Source organism: Leptopilina heterotoma, unplaced genomic scaffold (assembly GCF_015476425.1).
Source record: "Leptopilina heterotoma isolate Lh14 unplaced genomic scaffold, ASM1547642v1 Lhet_63, whole genome shotgun sequence".
NCBI classification, from domain to species: Eukaryota; Metazoa; Arthropoda; class Insecta; order Hymenoptera; family Figitidae; genus Leptopilina; species Leptopilina heterotoma.
In genome coordinates, this window is record NW_025111149.1 from 596253 (window position 1) to 617914 (window position 21662).

Here is a 21662-nt window from a genome sequence, read left to right on the forward strand (position 1 = left end):
TGAAATATCAGAAAATACAAAATAAAATTTTTATAACGACACTGCGAATTAAATAAACAACTTTTTTAATTAAAGATATTTAATATTCTCTAAAATGTTGAAATTCTTATAGATGAGTCTAAATATTAAAATTTTTTTCTAAATTGAACAACTAATAATTGAGTAATTATATTTAATTAGAGTAACTTTTAGGAAAGTTTTTATTATTGTTTACTATTAAAGATTTTTTATTTATTTAAAAATGTATGAAGAAACAATTTTGAATCTTAATTGATACAATATTTTTATAAAGATGCTAATTTAAACTGTTATACATAAATTTAGTTAAATTTTAAATTACTGCTTTTGATATTAGTAAATTGCTTATTGTAATTATTTTATTATACTAAAATTAGCAATTCTTTGGGTTATTTTTAATTTTTCAATAATAATGTATCTTTATGTTGTTTTAATTATTGTAAAAATTTCTAAATAATTTTAATTACTAAATATTAAAGTTGAATATGCTAATATTTTAAATATTGGAATATAATAATAAATAGCAGACACAGAGTTGCCACGGTTTTGCTCACTTCAAATTCCCAAACTCTTCCACGTTTTCCAGGTTAAAAAACGGAATTTTTCCAGGTCTTTAAAACTACGTTTAATATGTTACAAAATTTAATAATTAGTCATAATAATTTTTCAATAGGAATTAAGATTTTCAAATATTTCAAATTCAAACCTTTCTGAAATTAAACAATTTTTCTCGAGTCAAAGACTTTGAGTGATCGATTTCTTCATGTTAATTAAAAATGACCGACTGATAAAATCATTATTTTATATTATAAGAATATTGTTACTGTAACTTCTTCAAAATTACTTTCATCATTTTAATTCAGTTATTGTTGCGTCCAAAATTTTTAACTAAAATTCTTCTTTAAATTAATTCTTCTTAATAATTTTTGAACATTTTTTTTGAAAATTCTCAAATTCTTTTGTTTGCAATTCAATTTTATGAAATTTCATCGATAATTCGGAAATTCTTTAATAAAAAAAATAAAAACTTCAAATAACTTAAAAAAAATTCAATTAAACTTTAAACAAAAATTAAATCTACACAATTTTCAATTAAAAGTATGTAAAATTCAAACATTTGAACTTTTTGCTTTTGAATTAGTAAATTATACTAATAAATTAGTAGAAACGACTATTTTTATTAGTAAAATCTGCTAATTGAAAAGCAAAGTCAGTCACTAATTTAAATTAGAAAAAACATTTTTACTAAAATTTTAACTGAAATTCATATTTAAATCAATTTTTATTAGAAAATTCTACGAGAATTCAATTATTTAAATACAAAAATAAATAATTTATTGAAGTATTAAATGCTTTTTAAATTCAACTCTCATAAAGAGTTTTATCAACCAATTTTTCAAATTCTTTTGACGAATTTTAATATCATTTTTCAGAATAATTTCATTTTTCGAGAAATTAAATTAAAATTGTATTAAAAATAATAAATCTCTGTAAAAATTTGGTTGAATTGAGAAAAGCTTTTAAAATAATTGAAATTTTGACAAAAAATTTATAAACATTTTTAAAACATTTTTGAAAATAATTGAGTTTTAGAGAAAAATTTTATTATTTATAAAGATAAATGTAATTTTGAAGAGAACTTTTTAAAAGTTTTAACCGTAATTGAATTTCTGCAAAGAATTTTATAACATTTTTTGAAAATAATGTAATTTTTGCAAAAATTTTTGTTATTTTGAAGATAATTGAATTCTTGATAAGAATTTTGTTATAACTTTTGCAAACAATTGAATTGTTGGAATAATTTTATTAAAATTTTTAAGAATAATTGATTTATTTTACAGAATTTTTTTTAGAACTTTTAAAAATAATTAAATTATTTCATATAATTTAATTAAAATTGTATTGTAAAATGATTGAATTCTTGAGAAGAATTTTATTAAATTTTTGGAAAATATTTGAATTTCTGTAAAGAATTTTGTTATTTCTAAGATAAATAAATTCTTGATAAGTATTTTGTAACAATTTTTGCAAATAATTGAATTCTTGAAATAATTGTATTAAAATTTTTAAGAAGAATTGATTTGTTTTGAAGTCTTTTATTAAGAACTTTTGAAAATAAATAAATTATTTCAAAAAATTTAATTAAAATTGTATTGAAAATAATTACATTCTTGAGAATAACTTATTTAGAAAACAATTTTCCAGGATTCCGATCAAAATTCCCTGACTTTTCCAGGTTTTTTCAAGGGTTTTAAAATTTCCTGACATTTCCAGGTTTTTCAGGTTGCGTGGTAACCCTGAGACAGAACAATATTGGAATATAATAATAAGTAGACGAACATGTTTCTTTATTTTAAACACAATTGTAATGTTCCAAACGAAATGGTGCTTGCGTGTATATAAAACTTTAAAACTAAAAAATATATTTTATAAAATAGTAGAATAATTGAGAATTACTACAATGTAATTGTAGTGTAGATGAAGTTGAATATAAAATTAAAATTTTAAAAATAATAAGAATCGAAGTACAAAAATTAGCACTTAAGTAAAAGCAGAGAAAATCGAACTTAAGTACTTATACAAACATAGAATAAAGATATATTAGACTCGGAAACAAATATACTTTTATTTAACTGAAATAAATCTAATGATTTGAGTCAATAAATTTATTCAAAGACTGTGTGTTCCTCGATTATACGCAGTGCTTTAATAAATACTCGTTCTTGTTTGTACAATGATAATTTTTTAAAATTATTTCCAATTGTCTCAAAAATAATTTCAGACGAATCAACTGGCTTATCATTTCTCTTTTCTTGCATTTGAGTTCGCATGAATTCCGTTTTCATTTTCATATAGTCATTTAAATTACTTGTGAGTATATGTAACTCATCTGCTGTTTTTACTAAAGCGTTTTCAATTGCGTTATTCGTAGATTCAATTTTTCTTTTCTTTTTGTTTGCGAAATCGTCATCAGGAGGAACTCTATTTACACTATTTTTTTTGAATTTACTGTCATGTTCTTTTTCACGAGAGCGGATTTCAGAAACGCGACAAAATTTGCCATTTTCAAAAGATATATTAACTGGATTCGGAGATTGTTTCTTGGCTACATTAACAGGAAAATTACGAGGAACATTAATTGAAGAAATGGAACGTGACAAATCTGAATTGATTTCTATTTGGTTTTGCACAGGTAACATCTGACGTGCAACTAACGCAAGATCATTTTCATTATTTTCGGACGTCAAATGGTTTTCCTCAGTTAAAAATAAATTCGAATTAGCTTCTTCTATATTAAGATTGGAAATATCTAAAGATCTGTTTTGAATTTCGGTATCGTAACTACCACCGTTTTCGGTAATTTCAGGGAGAGAATTGGAGTCCATATCGTTAGCGCTTCTAAAACCATCCAAGAATCTGCTTCTTTTTATTTCGATATCGTTTCTAATTTGTTCTTGAATTTCATGAAAATTATTGGTGTCTCCATAGCTAGCGTTGCTAACAACATCAAAAGATCTTTTTCTGTTTTCGTTCTTGGATCTGTATTTACGCATTTCATGGAGAGAATTAGAGTCTATCTCACTACTGCTTCTAAAAACATCTATAGTGCGTCTTCTTATGATTTCAGAATTATCTCTACCACTGTCTCTGGAAGTTTCATTTAAATTCGAAAATTGTGCAGAAGTGTTTTGGTGAATAGCATCGTCAGCAGGTAAATCATCGTCCGATAATTCTATAACTTCATCTGGAAATTCAAGCCCTTCATATTCAAGTGTTGGATATTTTTCCTCCCAATCTTCAAACTCAGATGAAATAGTGGGATTATCAGGAGTATGTATGTTTGAAAATGAGGTTTCATTATTTTGTTCTGACCCTAAAAAACATTTTATGTAATAAAATGTGTCGATAAATTCAAATCAAATAAAAATTTAATTATATTAAACAATATTAAAACCTCTTTCTCCATTTTCTAATCCAGACATTTCGATTGGTAATAACGTCAGCGAAGGTGAATGAATTAAAGTCATTGGAATAGATGTCCTAGTAGAGCTGGTCGAAGGAATATTTCCTAGTTTCAAAGCAAGAGTTATAAATAAAGTACTTAATTTATAGTTAAATAATATAATGTACTAATGAAAGATCTCACCGGTTATTAAGTGGACATTATTATATTTTAGCTTTATATGTTTATAACTATTATAATTTTATAGTGAAACAGTATGGATTCGTAAATTCCATTGTTAATAGAAGACTGATATAGAATTTATTGCGAAATACATACCTGCATCTACTATTTGTCCTGTGAACCTATTACCAAGAGTCGTGCTTGAAAATACATTTGAAAATACTGGACTATTTAGAGAAGCTACTCCAATTTTCATTGGGCGATTGTTTGGATCATCTGTTCCTACAAAAAGAAAAATGCTTTAAAGTTATTTCTAATATTTAGGAAAGATATACAACAATATTAATTAAATTATAAAAGAGTCAAAACTTATAGATTTCAATTTTCTTATCACATTTACATACTGTATAATTTTTATGACCTACACAAAAGAAAATTCACCAAAATAGCTCCCACGTCGAAAAATTCCTTGGAAGTACCCCATGGAAATTCCATAAATTCCATGAAACATTTCCATGGAATTTCCATGGAAATTCTGCAAATTTTTTATTTTACAAATATTTTAACATTTCCAGGTTTGTCATAGGTCAAGAAAATTATGGAAAAGTCAGGGATTTTTATTAAAGTACTGGAAAAAATTGTATATTCAAAAATTTTAATAAAATTCTTGGCAAAATTTCAATTAATTTAAAAAAATTTCGTCAATTTAATCATTTTTAATATATACTATCTTATAATAAAATTTTTCAAAAGATTTCAATTAGAGTTGTCCAAAATTCGAACTGAGTTTTGTTTGGTTTCGGAGCGCCGAAAGGTCGAAAATTCGACATTGGAACTGGGCGAAAATATTCGAACAGTTCGGTTCGAATTATTTTGCACAGTTCTAATTTCAATTATTTAAAAAAAATTGTTGATAAAATTTAAAGTAAACATTACATTACTTTAAAGAATAATAACATTTTTTACAGAGATTCAATATTTTCATGAATGATAAAACTTTAACATAGAATTTCAATTATTTTTAATAAAATTTTAATCGAATTCCTCGAAAAATTTAATTATTCTTGAAGATTTTATTCAAATTCGTCAAAAAAATGTAATTATTTAAAAATTTGTTGATATAATTCTTTATAAGAATTAAATTTTAAAAAACATTCAATTAGTCAATAAATTATTTATTTTTGTATTTAAACAATTGAATTCTAGTAGAATTTTCTAATAAAAATTTATTTAAAAATGAATTTCAGTTAAAATTTTAGATAATAATTGAATATTAAAAGTAATATGTCATGAATTTTAAGAAATAATTGGATTTTGAATATTTTTGAAAATAATTACATTTTTTATAGAATTTTCTTAAAATTGTATTAGAAACAATTAAAATCCTGTGAAGAATTTTATAATTTAATAAAATAGTTCAATTCTTGCAAACGAATTTTATTAAATTTTTTTAAATAATTGAAATCCTGTCAAGAATTTTATTATTTATGAAAATAATTGAATTCTTGCAATGCATTTTATTACATTTTTTAAAATATTTGAATTTAATTAAGAAATTTAATTAAAACAGTAGATTTGGGAAATATTTGAATTTTATAGGAGAATTTAATTATATTAAAATATAAAACTTGCAGAATTTCCAGGGGGGTACTTCCATAGAATTTTTCGACGTGGGCTATGGGCTTCTCTTTTTTGTTCTCGAATTGTTGCAAAAAAATAACTATTAAAATATGAAAGAACTTGAGAAACTATAAATAAGGAAAGAAATAAGAAACTAAGTTAAAAAACTTTAATTTAAAAATGAAAAACTGAATTTATTCCAGTGCATAGGTCCAAAATAAATGCCTGGGAAACTCAAATATTTATTTTCAATAGAAAAATCGTAGCAAACAATAATATTTAAATAAATAATTTTAGTTTCATGACAACTAGAAAATAATATCTAAAAAAGTTAAATATTTAGTGTCAGTTGAAAAATCACTACAAAAAACGCAATCTTTGAAATTTAATAATCATTAAAATCTGCTTCACTTTTTCTATTTTATTATTCTTTTAATTAAAGTCTCCTTGTATTACTTTATAGCTATAATTAAGGTTATTAGAATATTATTTTGTTAATTTATTCTCGTTTCAGCATTGGTATTTAGTTTTAAGCAATCAGATAATTCTTTTGTCCAATCCAAATAAAGAAGATACATATGCGTCTTTGTCACTTATATCATACGTTATGATACAATGGCGCTTATGTATCTTCTTCTATTGAACAGAAGAATTTTATTACTTGTTACTTAAACCCTTGAATACCATCTATAATGATATATTAAAATAATTGTAATATTACAAATTAATAACCTTTTCCTCTTTCATGCGAAGATATTTCATTCAACGACTTGCTGGAAACGGTGAATGTGTTAGAAGCTGCAAAATTGTTCTGAAGTGCAAAACTTCTTTGATTTCCAACATTATTTGGATATCCATTTGCATCATTCGGTGCTCTTGGTATTAGAAACAAAGATGGATCAATTAGGCTTTTTCCTAAAGCAACATTATTAGAAGAAATTAGTCTCATAGTTATAGAATCTCGTATTTAAATAAAATTTCTATTAAATGTAAATAAATGTATTTACCTTTTTGTAATTGTCCCATGACAGATTCTGCAGACAATGTCGTACTATTTGCTGGTTGAGTAAATGTGGTCTCCTTCGTTTTACAGTCGACAGTGCTGAAACAAATATGAGTGAAGAAATTATATATATATATATATAATTTCTTTATACATATAATATATAAAGAATATATATATAATTTCTATATATATATATATATATATATATATATATATTCGTTGAAACTTTAATTTATTTAGAAACAGATATTAAGAACTACTATTATTCAAGTGAATAATAATTAATAATTGGGAGTATTTCTTACGATTTAAAATGACCTATAAGAAACGTCATTTTGCTGTAGTATTTCCAGCCACAGTTTTTTTCCCGGTAGTGCCTCATAAAATAAGTCCTCAATTGATGGAATCTTTTTTCGGGATCTGTAAATAAAAATTAGACATTCATTTCAATTACTTTGTTACGCGCTCAAAAATAGGTACTTAAGAAGTAAAAATTTTAGGTTGTGTTTATAATTTTTGTAATAAAATACCAAAGAAAGAGAACCAATAAGTATCACAAATCATTGATGCTCAAGTCTCCATTATATTCAAAATAGTCAATAAATTTTTTTTTCAAATTTACATAAGTGGAATAAAATTCCTAATCAATTTAAATCTAATATGAATATAACCTATAAATTGTCTGCTTTTCTTAGGAACCTTTCTTTAAAGCGCGTGTTACAATATTTTTGTTTTAAGTAGTATATGTTATAATAAAATTATAACTTTTCTTTAGATGTCAGTAAAAGTAAGCTTCAAAACAGGAAAGCAAAAAGTGTTAACATTTGGTACATAAGAAAATTAATTAAATGACAATTAAAAAATAAATTCGCGAAAGTTGCTAGAATATTTATTTTCTTCAATGAAACATATTATAGTAAAATTATATTACTAAGTACATTGTAAATCAGACGTGAAAGAGTATATAAGTGATTTATCTTACCGTCAATTGGGTATCCCCGGAGATTCAATTGCTCTTTCACCTGCAACCATGCATCTTTCAGGCCTACTTTTGTATAAAAAACCTGATGATTTCTGTCATACAGACATGGATTCAGTTTAACTATTTCCAACAACGCAGTGTCACTATTTTCTGTATTCTGCATTGTATAAAACTTGATACACCTGCCGTTAATTATAAAAGCGAATTTGCAGCTACCGGCATGTACTACCATGTGCTTCTATGAAAAGATCGGACTTCAGAAACAGGCAACAAAGTTATTTGAATTTCCTGTCTCTCTTTTACTTAAATTGTCTTTCTCTGTCACTCCATTTGAAGCATATGCACGCAGGCGCCAGACTCTTTTCCTTCTAAAGGTCTTTCTCCAATAAGACCCTAAAAGTCTGTTAATTCGCGAACGGCATGAATTAAAAAAGGACAGAGATATAGTTGTGTCCTTTCCTGCCTCACGCATCTCGTTTGCGAAAGTATTGTGCATTGGCCTTATAAATTGCTTTTGAGACGATTCTCTATAAACGTATTGTCAATCTGTTGTCATTTTTAAGTACCATAGAATTTTTTTTTATAAAAAATAATATTTCTTCCGATCTAAAAAATTTTGTTATAATTCATCTACAATGGATACTGACAGTAATTATAATAATAATTGCCAACTAATTAGGCTAGTTGAGAAATATCCCAACATTTACAATCAGAAATTATCGTCATACAGAGACAATTTTAAACGAAAGCAGGCATGGAAAGAAATACTTAATGATCCCTGCTGGAAGTAAAGAGATACAAAGAGATTAAAAAAAGGGGATAAAAAAAGATTAAAAGGTATAATAGTTTGGAGATGCAAAATGGATACTTAAAAGAGATACAAATTGTTTATCTCTTTCTATAACCTTATATTTATATCTCTTTTTATCCCTTCTAATCTCTTTATATACAGTTTCAGATATAGAAATATATAGAAAAAAATATATAGAAAGAGATAAAAAATTGGGGATGCAAAATGGTAAATTAAAGAAGATAGAACTTTTCTATCTATTTCTATTCATACATTTCTATCTTTCTCTATCCATTTTCACATCCTTTTTAATCCAGAGGAAAGTAAAAAAAGAGATATTCCTTATAAAAGAAATCGATTAATTTCAATTGAAAACTTTCTCTATTGTTGTTAAGTGAGTTTCTTAATCCTGTTGTTCTAATTCATTACGATTAACTATAAAAAATTTTCAAGTAAATCTTTAATATATTTTTAGAAAAGTTTCGGTGCTGTGTGAGTTTAAAACTAATTTTGGTTGTCTATTACTGATAAGCATTTATTGGTTAAATATATTTACAATAAACTACAAAAATATGAAAGTTAAACTCAAACAAAAACGTAAAATCGCACAGTGCATAACACACGCTTTCTGATCTACGGATCTACTGACCCGACGCCATGACACATAACAGCTGGGAAGATCGACGCATGCGCGTATAACTTTATGAGTATGTATATAGAAAGAGATATACTATAGTGGATTAGAAGAGATAAACTTATTATATCTTCTCAAATCCCCATATTCTTGTCTATCCCTATCTCTTCTAAATGAAGTAAGGAGATAGAATATGGGATTGAAAGAAGATAAAAAGAATACCATTCGGAAAAGAAGAACGATAAAAAGGAATAGAAAAAGTTTATAGTTTTGCAGTCTCGCATTTCTATCTTTTTCTATCTTAATAATGGGAATAAATGTCAATAAGATCCTACATAAAAAGCGATGGAAAGGTATAAATAGGATATCAATAGTTATTAAGAAAAGGTTATAAATGCGGACAAAGAAGATTATCAACAACTTCTGTCATAAAAAGAGATAAAAGTTTATAGGCAGGTTATTGAAAGGTATTGAGAATAGGTTATTAATAGGTGTAAAGAATAGTGTCTATAAAGTCTAACATTAAAAGAGATACAAGGAAATAGACAGGATTTTAAAAGTAATAGAGAAAAGGTGATTGAAAGGGATAACAAAAAGTTGTAATAAGATTGTATATAAAAAGAGATAGAAGGGTTTAAAAAAGCTATTAAAAGTTATTCAAAAAAGGTGATTAAAAGAAATAGCGAACAAGTTGATAAAGGTAGAAATAGAAAGGCATAAAGAAGTATAGGTAAGAGATTAAAAGTTATACAATAGTCATATCTCTTTCTATGTTAGCAATAGAAAGGGATTAAAAGAGAAAAGGTTTCTATCTATTTACTTCCAGCAGGGATTATAATAGGTCATGCGGTTGTGAAGCTACAAGTGAGTTCATACAACAAATAATAAAGTGAAACAAAAATAAGAAATTTTGAAATTTTCAGAGAAGGATGTTGTCAATACGTGGAAAAAGTTAAAAAAAGGTTATAAAGATAGGCTTGCATTGAAGAAAAAATACATCCCTTCTGGATCTGGTAGACAGCCAGAACTGGAACAATGGATCTATTTTGACGAATTAAATTTCCTTTACGGAATAGTTGGAAATAAGAAGTAAGTATAAACGCTATTAATTGCAATGTAGTGAGTAATTATAATTTATGTCTTGTATTAATATCTGCCGCACGCTGTAAAGAAAGCTTCTTCAGAAGCAATAAATGTTAGGTTATGTTTGTAATTTTTGGAATGAAAATGCAAAAGGAGATCAACTGTCAATATAGGTAGTTATATAAGTAAAAAGTAATAAATAAAACCCGATTTTATTATCGTATATAATTAAACAGAAATGTTACTTAAAGTAAAAATAGCATAAACAAAACTTTTACTTTCTCAAAAACCTATCTTCGAAACGTGTTGCAATCAAAGATATAAAAGATGAGAAAATATATTTAATATTTTTCATATTCTAACGGTTTCCTTATTTAAAATTGATGATTAAAATTATTTACATCGTATTTTTTTCAGTCAATTTCAAATTATTTTTCGAACTGGCTATTTGTTCATACAAGAGGCCATTAAAACAAAACAAACAAACAAATTTATTTAAAATTATAGAAAAATAACTACTTCTATTGTTGTTTCCATATGTATAAAAATATATCAATAGTATTAATACTAATTTTGGATGAATATTTAACAGATCAGTTTTCATTGTACCACATTAAAAAAGATAATTTTTACTTTTTAAAATATTCAAAAAATTTCATTTTCTTGAAACGTAAATATCTTTTGAAATTGTATTTTCGAATTTTAAGATTTTTTTTGAAGAAATTTTCTTCGAAAAACGTTGTAGCTATTACCTTGAAAATTTTTATATTTTTCGAGAAAATTTTACCATATTTAAAGTAACTTTTTTAAATTTCTACTAAATTTTATTTCTGATGTACTAAAATAAAATTTTAAAATAAAAGTAAAATTCTATCAAAATTTCGATTCCGAATTTAGAAAAATTGCCGACTAAAGGAAAAATAACACAAAAATCACCTACAAATTCTTTAATTAATATGGCATAAAAAAATCAATATAATCACCAATTTTGCAGCTAAGTTTTTATACACATATTAAGTCCTTTTTATTATCTCTCTGTAATAGCATATTTATTTTATATATTGTAGGACGTGCACAAATTTCTCAAGAAAAAGGTCACCAGACAAAAATGCCGATGACTCATATATTGAAAGTGCTTCTGATGGAAGTAGTTCATCTGATTATTTCGACGATGAAGGTTGGTTTATGGCTCTTCCCTTTTCTAACATTTCTTAAAATTATAATCTAAAATCTTTTTTATTTTGAAAAAACTTTGTCTATCCAGGTGAATATTATTGAAAATTTTTGAAAAATATTTTCCGAACGAATTCTAAACAAATTCTAGCGATTTCCTAATGATTTTTGCAACAATTTTGAACAAAATTCGTAATAATAATTTTTTCCTAGAAATTGAAAGTTTATCCTTTTTTAACATGCTTTACTTAAATATTATATTACAAGTTTTAAAAATGTAAATTTAAAATGTTTATAGAATGATTTTTTCATCTTTGTTTTAGAGAATGACAATGCTTCCACATCGATGACAACTAGTAAAGAGGACACAAATTCATTTACAGACATTACCACACAATACCTGACAGTACTAAAAGAAGCCTGGATGAAAATTGATAAAAAAAATCATGTGAAATGTTGCGATGCTTTAATTAAAGTCATAAATGAAGAAATTGATAATTAAATGTTTCATATATTTACATTAGTGATAAAAAAATCTAAATTTTGAAAAATTATTTGTATAGATAAAGACGTTATATTATCTCAATCAATACAATTTTTTTAATAAAATTAAACAAAATAAAATATTTAAAAGAAATCGCAAAAATTTTTATTAAATGTAATATTTTTACAATATTTGACCCTCTCCGGACGTAAAATATTCTCTTAATATTTCTCTCTGCCTGACAGCATCATCATTTGCCTCCATATCTTCTTCCCCTTCAAAATCTACGACATTTGGTGCGTTTATGACAGGTTCATCATATTCCATTGCATTCATTTCTTCGGTGATAATTAGATTGTGCAAACATATAATTGCTTTGACTATTTCAACTGATGTATCTACTTTGAAGTCGAGTCGATCTTCCAAGATTTGAAATTTTGAACATATTCTTCCGAAGCTCACTTCTATGCATTGTCTGGCTCTTGATAATCTACAAAAATTTTTAAATCGAAGGTCACTATACGAATTTTTATTTCATTAGCAATAATTTTATAATTTTTGCTTTGTCTGAGGGATTTAAAATAAATTGATTTACATGTAAATTTAAGAAAAGTAAACCCCTTCTTATATTTCTTTTAAATAGTTAAAATATATTACAACTACTATGTAGCAAATTGAAAACGTTATAGATAAGAATTGACACAGGTCAGGAAAATCAGGGAAAAGCCTCAAAATTTTTATAATCAATTATTTTAAGGAGTTTTAATAAAATTTTTTAGAATGTTTTCAATTATTTTCAAAAATTGTTATAAAATTATTTAATATAATAAATTTTAGTAAAATTTTAATTAAATTCCTTAAAAGAAATTAAATAATTTTAACAGCTGTCAATAAAATTCTTCGTAAAAATTGAATTTTAAGAAACATTCAATTATTGAATTAATTATTTATTTTTGAATTTAAATGAAGAAAATAATTTCGAAGTAATTAAAATAAATCCTACTTTCTAGAAAACAATAATAATGATTAAATATTTATTTAAAAATGAAGTTATTAGTGTTTTTGAATAATTTTATAATTATAGAAATTCATAAATAAATTTAATAGAACATTTTTTTGTGTATAATTTTTAGATTGAATTTCAATATTCTTTAAGGTCAGGGAGAAAATCAAAATTCTATCTGAAAATCAGGGAAAAACAAAATTAAATTTTTGCGACAACCCTGTCGATATAATCATTTTTACTTTCTACTTCTGATGTTAAAAATGTAAGTTTTGTACATTACCTGTTGTTAAATACATGCTGTTCATTTGTTAGACCATTTGCACGAGGATAAGGCTTCATTAAATATGTTTTCAATGCAAAAATGGGATCTCCCACAAAAAAGAATGGTAGAGAGATATTTGTGCGCGGTAAAATATTCTCTCTCGGAAGACCAGCGTCATGTTCTTCCAGAGCCTGATATAAGGATGAATTACGAAATGAAGAAGCATCACTAAGTGAACCTGTAAAAAATTAGACAACTTATAAAGTAACATTTTACAAAAAGGAACAGATTAAAACGGTCATGTTACTATCGTCCCTTTTTAGACTTTAATATTTGTAGTTTTCTGAATTTACTTTCTCTCATGAATTAATTTTTTTGTTTCCTATATACAACAACGATAGCAGTTAAGAAGAAAATAAAAGGCAATTTGTAGAATGTGAAAAGCAGTGTCTGGAAACTGTATTGAATAAAGGAAAGTGTGGAAAGCGAATTGTAGAAAATAAAATGAGGAAAGTGGGTTTTAGAAACTGATTTGAATATTGTAAGTGTGATGTATAAGAGGTTTGAGTCAAGTAAAATGTAGAAATTTGGATGTGGAATATTTAAATTAATAATTTCTTGTTTTTTAAAATTCTTACCATAATCGCCTATATCTATCCACGTGAAACGTAAAAAAGCGTCGCAAATAGCCATCAATTTAAAGCTGTAAAAACGCTTATAATTAAAATAGAGACTCCCTGAATGTGGAGGAGCCTTTATTCTTATCTCCTTGCCGTCCAAGGCTCCTACACAGTTCGGAAAATCCCACTTTACTCTGAATCCCTCAGCTACAATTTTCCATTCTTCTTCGGATTTCCAGTTTAAATAAATTGGAGACAGTACATCCCAAATAACTCGAGAAACTTCATGAATTATTCCATAGACTGTGCTTCTGCCTACCCGAAAAAAATTTGCTGTTGAGAAATTGCTGTCTCCATGTCCTAAGTAACTATAATTTATATTGAAAATTTAATTTGTATTTGATAAAGACATATTTAAATTATTTTTTGATTACTATTAATTTATTAGTATATTATTTATTATTTAAGTTTTACATGTTTTTTTTATTTTTATTAATCTTGCTGTAAAATTATTTTACTCTCTTCGTACTTTAATTATTTTTTCCTTTCTTTATAATTTTACAATTTTTATTAGTTTTGAAAAATAATTTACTCTTTCCTTTAGTCGGTTTTAACTTATTGATTATTCTTTACATATGGAACAATAAGCCCTTTAATACATTAAATTATATGTAATGTAATTAATTTAAAAAATTATTACTTAAAAACTACAATTTATTAAAAAATTAAAATTTTTAGAGTATTGGGTTTACACTTACTTTAAATATAGCGCCAATCTTAACTCAGTTGACAATGGACGTCGACGACTTTTTTTCTGCAAACGAGGTCCAACAAGGTTATGGAGTTTTTGAAATGTTCTAACATTCATGCGGCACATTTTATAAAATTCTTCCTCATGACAATTAGCGAAATACAAAAAGAGAGCTTCGTATGCACCATGTGTGTCTCTCATCATATTAGTGATGTGGGGTTTTACATGCCATCGGCGAATAAATTCCTTTTTCTTTAATAATTTATCAAGCAGATAAAGAAGCCGCATCCATTGATAACTTATTAATATTATATTAAAAAGCACCAACATGTTTATGCAATAAACGGAGAACAAAAAATAAACTGATGGAAACAATCGTTGACACTTTGTGTTTTAGGTTATTTTCTTATTCTTGTTGTTTTATGTAAACAAGTTGAACTGTCAGGAATAGCGAAACATGGAACACGGAAAATGAATTTATTATTCACAGTTGGCAATAGTTGCGCGCGCATCGTTTCGTCCTAAGAATCGTCTTCAAGACGATTCTTTTCAGTTGTTGTGGACTCAGCCTCAGGCTTGGTCAACATTGATCAAGCCTTGGTGGGACGGCGGAACGAAGGTTGCTTCTAGCTATAATGTAACACTTATTTAAGACTGACGCTCCAGTCTTTGTTGTAGATTGGCGTTCAATGTTCAATCAATGCTGCGGAACCCTAATGCAGGACTGAAACAAGGCTGCTTCCACTGTTCCCAAATTTAGGCGTCTCTCGCGCTCATTCAATATAATATGGATATATGAATTGTATATAATAATAATAATAATAATAGTAATAATTATAATTATAATAGTAATGAATATTATTGTTATTATTTTTATTCATATTATATGCGTTTGTTAATTTAATGGCATTAAGTTACTATTATAATAATTATATTATTATCATATAAATAATATATTACTAACAATAAATGTCATTTGAAATAGTAATATTAAAAAAATAATTTTAGTAAAAGAAAACTATTTTTCTGTTAATCGGTACATTTTTTTCTCGATTTTTCAGCAGACTTTTTAATATTATTTACAAACATATTCACATTTTTTATTCACAACACAACACACAATTTTATTATTAGATATAACGCTTAAAACAAAGAATGAAAAATATTCGCTCGCATGTGGGATCGAACTCACGCACCCCGCCCCTAACGCATACCGGAAGTCCTAAACGCACGCATTTAAACCGCTCGGCCACAGAAGGCTGGAAGGCACCTCGCCTAATCTACTATTTCAATGCCAGCGCCATATATTCTGTATATACGGCGCGTCACCGTCACTCAATATTTGTTCAGCATGGGACACCAATGTTCGTCCCATGTTCGATTCAAGACTCGGTCAATCTTGATACAATATTCACTTTCTTTATTACCGTGTGCACTGAACAATATTAAATATCAATATTTATAAATTATTTATTATTAAAATATTTTTTATGATAATTTTATAAGTTAAATTATATATTATTTTTTTTCTCGCACAGTGTCAAATTATTATTTTCAAAGTTTAAGAGTTTCGTTTATCTGAAAAATTATTAGTGAAAAAAATGTTCATTAGGTAGTAATAAATATTTATGCTTAGTAGTTTTACACTAGGATTAACTGTTTAGTAAATATTATCAAAAAACTATTTTTTGTCAAACGCGCGCGACTAAACACAAATAACCTTGAAACTCCAGCATTACCAACTCAACACATACGTTAAACTCTTGAGTTGGCAATGCTAAAGTCTCAAGGTTATTTGTGTTTAATCGCACGCGTTTGACAAAAAATAGTTTTTTGATAATACATATTTACTAAACAGTTAATCCTAGTGTAAAACTACTAGGCATAAATATTTATTACACCCTAATGAACATTTTTTTCACTAAAAATTTTTCAGACAAACGAAACTCTTGAACTTTGAAAACAATTATTTGACACTGTGCAAGAAAAAAATAATAATGTATAATTTAACTTTATTTATATAAATCTTATATAATTAATAATAATAATTATAATAATAATAATAATAATAATAATAATATTTAATATTTTTTTTTAATTTAATATTTTTTTATAATAATAATAATAATAATAATAATCATTATTATTAATAAATTAATAATTAATATAAATATTATACACTAAATAAATATTAATATTTATTTACCAATTGATATCTTGATAATAATAATTAATAATAATTTTTAAATAGTATACAAAATTATCATAAAAAATATTTTAATATTAATTAATTTATAAATATTTATATTTAATATTTTTAAGTGCACACGTCAATAAATAAACTGTCAAGATTGATTCAGGCTTGAATTAAGATCAGATGTTCGAGCTTCACTCACGAAGATTGACCGAGTCTTGAATCGAGCATGGAACGAACATTGGTGTCCAATGCTGAATCAACATTGAGTGACAGTGGTATAAAGACTGCTTCAACACTGGGTTACCCAGGCTGGGCGTTCAAGGCTCAATAAATCTTCAATCCATCGTCAGCATTGGTCTTTCGCGCCTGGGTAATTTTCCTGGTCACTTTAACTATGCTTGAATCTTATTACTTTGACCAGGATTCTATAGTTGGCTCCTCTCGTAACTAGGAAACCTAGTCAATTCCTGGTATACGGGTCCTGGGTATTTTTTTCGGTGATACAAGTGCTGCAATCACGACTTGTATTATTTTAAAATTTCAAACATTACTCATGTGCGCAAACAAATTTAAACTTTTCTGAATTTCTTCCTGTTCCACTTTTCCGCTTTTATTTTTCAGCAAATTATATATTTTAATTTTGCATTAAATTTCAATACATTTATAAATTATTAAATTAAAAAGTTTAAATTTATAATAGCTAAAAATATTAAAAGTATAAAATTAAACATAAAAATTAAGGCAAAATAAAAAAAATGTTCATTTTCAAATATGAATTTCTTTTCAATACAATTTTTAATAAAAACTCTTCGAAAGTTTTTAATTCAGTTCACAATATTTATAAAATTCTTAACAGGCTTTCATTTACGTATAGTATAAGTTTATTAAAATTTCTCAAAAGAATTTAATTTAATTTCTTTTAAAATTTTTAATAACATTTTTTGCAAAACTTCAATTATTTAAAAAATTTATTAACGTTCTTTGCAAGAATTCAAACATTTTCGTAAAAATAATTCATTTTTCGCAGGAAAGCAATTATTTTAATTCAATTTTATTAAAATTTCTTTAAAAAATTCAATTATTTTCAAAAATTCTGATAAAATTCATTGAAAAAATTCAATTACTTATTCTTTCAATTCAATTATTAATTGAAATTATTAATAATTAAATGTTATTCTTAGAAATTTAATTTCAATTCCTCGAAAAAAATCAATTACCTATTTAAAAAAATGTTCTTTTAAAATTCTTTGGAAGAATCCAATATTATTTACAAAAATATTAGAATTTTTCACAGGAATTCAATTATTTTCATAAAATTCTTCCTAAGAATTCAATTATTTACATAAATTGTAATAATATTCTTCAGAAATATTTAATTATTTTTCAAAACAATAACATTTTTTTCAGGAATTCAATTATTTTCAAAAACTGTTATAAAATTCTTCACAAGAATTCAATTATTATTACAATTAATAAAATTCTTTGTAGGAATTCAATTATTTTTAAAAATGTTAATAAAATTCTTCAGAAAAATTGAATTATTTTCAAAAATAATAAAATTTTTTGTAGGAATTCAATTATTTTTAAAAATATTGTAAATTCATTATGAGAATTTAATTATTGTTGATAATGAATTTTTCAAAAAAATTGTAATAAATTTATGTGCAAGAATTAAATTGTTTCATATTCAAAATTATAAAAGATATGCTATAAATGATAACATTTTTCAACTAGAAGTGTTATCTTTTTAATTAAAAAAAATTCACTTATTATTACGTTAGTAACATTATAAAAAATAAAATAATTTCTAAATTTAAAAAAATTTTTTAAATCAAACTACAAAGTTAGAAACTATATAAAATTGAAATTATAAAATTAAAGTTATTAGAATTATAATTGAAAAGTTTAAATCCTAAAATTGAGATTCTAAAATTAAAACTTTAAAGAATTAAAATTATAGAATTAAAATTTTAAGATTGAAAGAATAAAATTTATTAAAATTATAAAATTAAATTTATTGAAGTTCAAATTAAAAGTTAAAATTCTTTACGATTTTAACTTTTTAATTTGAATTGTATAAATAAACCAGAAAATCTAAAATTGAACCAAACATAAAGTTCACTGTTAACTAAAAATAGGTTGAAATGTAAATTTCCAAACAAAAAAAAGAATAAAAAGCACGTTGCGTAACCGATCTGAAAAAAAAACATTTCCGAAGAGCAATTTACAAAAAGAGTTTAATATAAAGATTATAAAAAATATTGAATTGAGGAGGTCAATCAAATAACTCGATTTACGCTCGGCTGAAATGCTGAGAAGCCAGTCAGTCGGGTCGAAAGTGAGAAAAATGAAAACTCAAAATTTTGGTTTTTAAAGAACGGCATCTTGTAGATAATAAAAAAATACATCTTTCTTCTTAATGAATTTTTTTTTTGTAGAGCTAATATTTCTCATATTAAAAAATAAAAACTAAAAAATTTGTGTTTAGAAATTTAATTAAGTTTTAAAATACAAACGGTCTTTTTGCATACAAAATGTTAATGAATTGGCTCGGAATTTTATGTACATACTCATTCGGGTCTGCTGAAAAAGAAAAAGTCATAAAATATTTTAAAATTATTTTTTGTTTAATTGTTTTTTATTATAAACAATGACCTGTCAGCAATGAGGTTATCTTATTTTCGATGAGAAAAAGTATCGAGGGAAGTTTTGAGTTGAACAAACTGCCAGTGAGAAAGTTGTTCTATATTATTCAACGAAGTTTTTCTGAAAATTTCAAATAAATTTGTTTAAAAATAATAAAGTTATTTAATTTTTAAAAAGTCCCTGCCGCGTCACTCATACGCCACAAGAGACAGCGCCTTAACTTAGGCAATGTGGTGGCAATCTACTAGCGACAGCTATATGTTGTTAATTTATTTTAACAATTTTTTTTATGTAAACATGGTTATTTCATCCCCTCCTAAAAATTATGTATTATTATTAATAATATAATAAATTAAATGTTTAAAATACGATTAGAAAACATTAATTTTAAAGTAATTTTAAAAATAAAAACCTCTATGTTTTTTCTAAACATTTTTACAACATTTTTAATCTTTGTCAAATGGAAAATCTGAAAATTTTAAAGAACAAAATACATTAATTTAACGATACCCTTGAAATGTTTAAATTCTTTTGACAGGTTTAAAGGTTATGTTGCTAATTGTAAGTTTTATATATTTTTTAACAATATTTTTTAAGCAATATTATATCTGAAATTCAGTATAAAAAAACTTGACAATGCTTTTAAATTTCGAATAATATAAAACTACTTAACGGTGTTCGATGGTCTCTTAAATTTCTCGATAATGTGCGACCAACAGTTATCACTCAACAAATACGGCACTGACCGGTTTAAATGACGTGTAATTGGTAAACATTCATTTTCTAACAAATTTCCCTCTGTTCACAGGCACTTTTTACGAAATCTGACAACGTACATTTGTCACAAATGTTTTTAATTGTCTGAATTGAAAAGATTTTGTCAATCCATGTAGAAATGCGGTTGCAGCATTGGAATTACCATAGCAATGTAATGCGAATCATTTTGACAGCTGAGCCTTTACGCCCCCTGCATGCTTCTGCCCTCTACTGTCAAAATGGCTGTAACATACGTCTTGTGGCCTGCCATTACATTACTTTTTTATTTCCAATCCTGCAACAGCGTTTCTGCATGGATTAACAAAATCTTTTGAATTCAGACAATTAAAAACATTGGTGACAAATGTACGTTGTCAGATTCTGTAAAAAGTGCCTGTGAACAGAGAAAAATTTGTTAGAAAATGAATGTTTACCAATTTCACGTCATTTGAAACAGGCAGTGCCGTTTTTCTTGCATGTGATCGGTAATCAAACTTCTGCGCAAGCGCTCGGCAAGTTGACTATCCCAGGAAAATAAATTTTATTATCTAGATATACTAAACGGGAATATAATTATAATATTACAGGAAGATAATATTTCTGACTATACAGATAATAAATTTGATTATATATTTTCTAACTATATCTACTTTTAACTATCCATTTTTCTCCGTGCAGATAACGCAACTTTGACACTGTCTGTCAATCCTTTGTCGTCCAGAAAATTGTCTGCCAAAATTTTATAAGCTTACTGGTGATAAATACTTTTAAATTTTATAACTTTTATCCATGACCTTTATCATATTGTTTCCTTATCAAATTTGTAATTTTCGACCGTCAGTTCGCAGGCTTAATCGTCCAGAACGCGCAGGCAGACTTCGCATTCGGTACTCGGGGACTCAAATGGAACCTATCTAAATATTAATCTTTCGTGTACCTTATAACATGCATTTTTATGTAGCCAGCTCTTAGACTATCAATTTCAACTCCACTTGAACATTATAATAGGAAGAGGAAAAAGGAGAAGGAGGAGAAGAGGGGGAGAAAGAAGAAGAACAAAACAATCGCAACCTCGTTGGGTTCGTGACACTCGGATTAAGTACCAACCTGTTGTTGATGCTTCTCGTGGTAACGGACGTCACTGTTAACCGTGGTTCTGGAGAAATGCGGCCACGATGATTTGTCGATGGCACTTTAAGGAGATCACAGGACGAGACGTGATGTCGATAATTACGCAAATTCCAATTATAACCACGATCATCGTCATTTGGTTGTTTAATTGATTGTCGTCTGTTTTTATCGCTACCGGCACCACCACCACCTTCAGATAAATGTCTTATAAGCGGTCGTCTCATTTCATTCAAAAAAAGATCAATTAAAAAACTCTCATTCAATTTGAAAAAAAAAATTTCTCTCTTCAATCCTCTAATAGAAATTTTATTAAATCAAATGAATTCTTATCACTTATCACTGTGGATAATAGTAAAACAAGATGAAACACACCTAAC

At 25.9% G+C, this 21662-nt stretch overlaps 4 protein-coding genes across 4 annotated transcripts; 1 reads left to right on the forward strand and 3 right to left on the reverse strand.

Moving 5' to 3' along the window:
• Window positions 1-2684: 2684 nt before the first annotated feature.
• On the reverse strand, window positions 2685-8249 carry LOC122509792. Its single transcript, XM_043624043.1, has 7 exons — window positions 7753-8249; window positions 7076-7190; window positions 6772-6866; window positions 6497-6679; window positions 4301-4426; window positions 3974-4087; window positions 2685-3892 (listed from the first exon to the last, which is right to left on the reverse strand). Exons 1-7 carry the CDS (start codon window positions 7982-7984, stop codon window positions 2685-2687), a joined length of 2073 nt encoding a protein of 690 aa, XP_043479978.1. The 5' UTR covers window positions 7985-8249.
• A 138-nt stretch (window positions 8250-8387) lies between these two features.
• Window positions 8388-11975, forward strand: LOC122509793. The gene is made up of 5 exons (XM_043624044.1): window positions 8388-8539; window positions 10006-10040; window positions 10100-10265; window positions 11327-11436; window positions 11756-11975. The coding sequence occupies exons 1-5, from the start codon at window positions 8388-8390 to the stop codon at window positions 11932-11934; spliced, it is 642 nt and encodes a 213-aa protein (XP_043479979.1). The 3' UTR covers window positions 11935-11975.
• Window positions 11976-12099: 124 nt separating this feature from the next.
• LOC122509794 (putative nuclease HARBI1) lies at window positions 12100-15121 on the reverse strand. Its single transcript, XM_043624045.1, has 4 exons — window positions 14563-15121; window positions 13823-14172; window positions 13203-13422; window positions 12100-12406 (listed from the first exon to the last, which is right to left on the reverse strand). Exons 1-4 carry the CDS (start codon window positions 14883-14885, stop codon window positions 12100-12102), a joined length of 1200 nt encoding a protein of 399 aa, XP_043479980.1. The 5' UTR covers window positions 14886-15121.
• A 3906-nt stretch (window positions 15122-19027) lies between these two features.
• Window positions 19028-21662, reverse strand: LOC122509844. Its single transcript, XM_043624117.1, has 2 exons — window positions 21262-21662; window positions 19028-19518 (listed from the first exon to the last, which is right to left on the reverse strand). The coding sequence occupies exons 1-2, from the start codon at window positions 21507-21509 to the stop codon at window positions 19428-19430; spliced, it is 339 nt and encodes a 112-aa protein (XP_043480052.1). The 5' UTR covers window positions 21510-21662; the 3' UTR covers window positions 19028-19427.

Excerpts from the sequence above, each read along its gene's own strand:
- LOC122509792 (XM_043624043.1), bottom strand. The coding sequence starts at position 7,984 with ATGGTAGTACATGCCGGTAGCTGCAAATTCGCTTTTATAATTAACGGC. Across the intron at positions 6,867-7,075 it reads CTTATAGGTCATTTTAAATC|CACTGTCGACTGTAAAACGA; the intron begins GTAAGAAATACT and ends TATTTGTTTCAG. Across the intron at positions 4,427-6,496 it reads TTCGCATGAAAGAGGAAAAG|GAACAGATGATCCAAACAAT; the intron begins GTTATTAATTTG and ends TTCTTTTTGTAG.
- LOC122509793 (XM_043624044.1), top strand. The coding sequence starts at position 8,388 with ATGGATACTGACAGTAATTATAATAATAATTGCCAACTAATTAGGCTA. Across the intron at positions 10,041-10,099 it reads ATGCGGTTGTGAAGCTACAA|AGAAGGATGTTGTCAATACG; the intron begins GTGAGTTCATAC and ends TGAAATTTTCAG. Across the intron at positions 10,266-11,326 it reads GGAATAGTTGGAAATAAGAA|GACGTGCACAAATTTCTCAA; the intron begins GTAAGTATAAAC and ends TATATATTGTAG.
- LOC122509794 (XM_043624045.1), bottom strand. The coding sequence starts at position 14,885 with ATGTTGGTGCTTTTTAATATAATATTAATAAGTTATCAATGGATGCGG. Across the intron at positions 13,423-13,822 it reads GATAGATATAGGCGATTATG|GTTCACTTAGTGATGCTTCT; the intron begins GTAAGAATTTTA and ends AATTTTTTACAG. Across the intron at positions 12,407-13,202 it reads CAGCATGTATTTAACAACAG|ATTATCAAGAGCCAGACAAT; the intron begins GTAATGTACAAA and ends AAATTTTTGTAG.
- LOC122509844 (XM_043624117.1), bottom strand. The coding sequence starts at position 21,509 with ATGAGACGACCGCTTATAAGACATTTATCTGAAGGTGGTGGTGGTGCC. Across the intron at positions 19,519-21,261 it reads ACGAGAAGCATCAACAACAG|AAAAACTTCGTTGAATAATA; the intron begins GTTGGTACTTAA and ends TGAAATTTTCAG.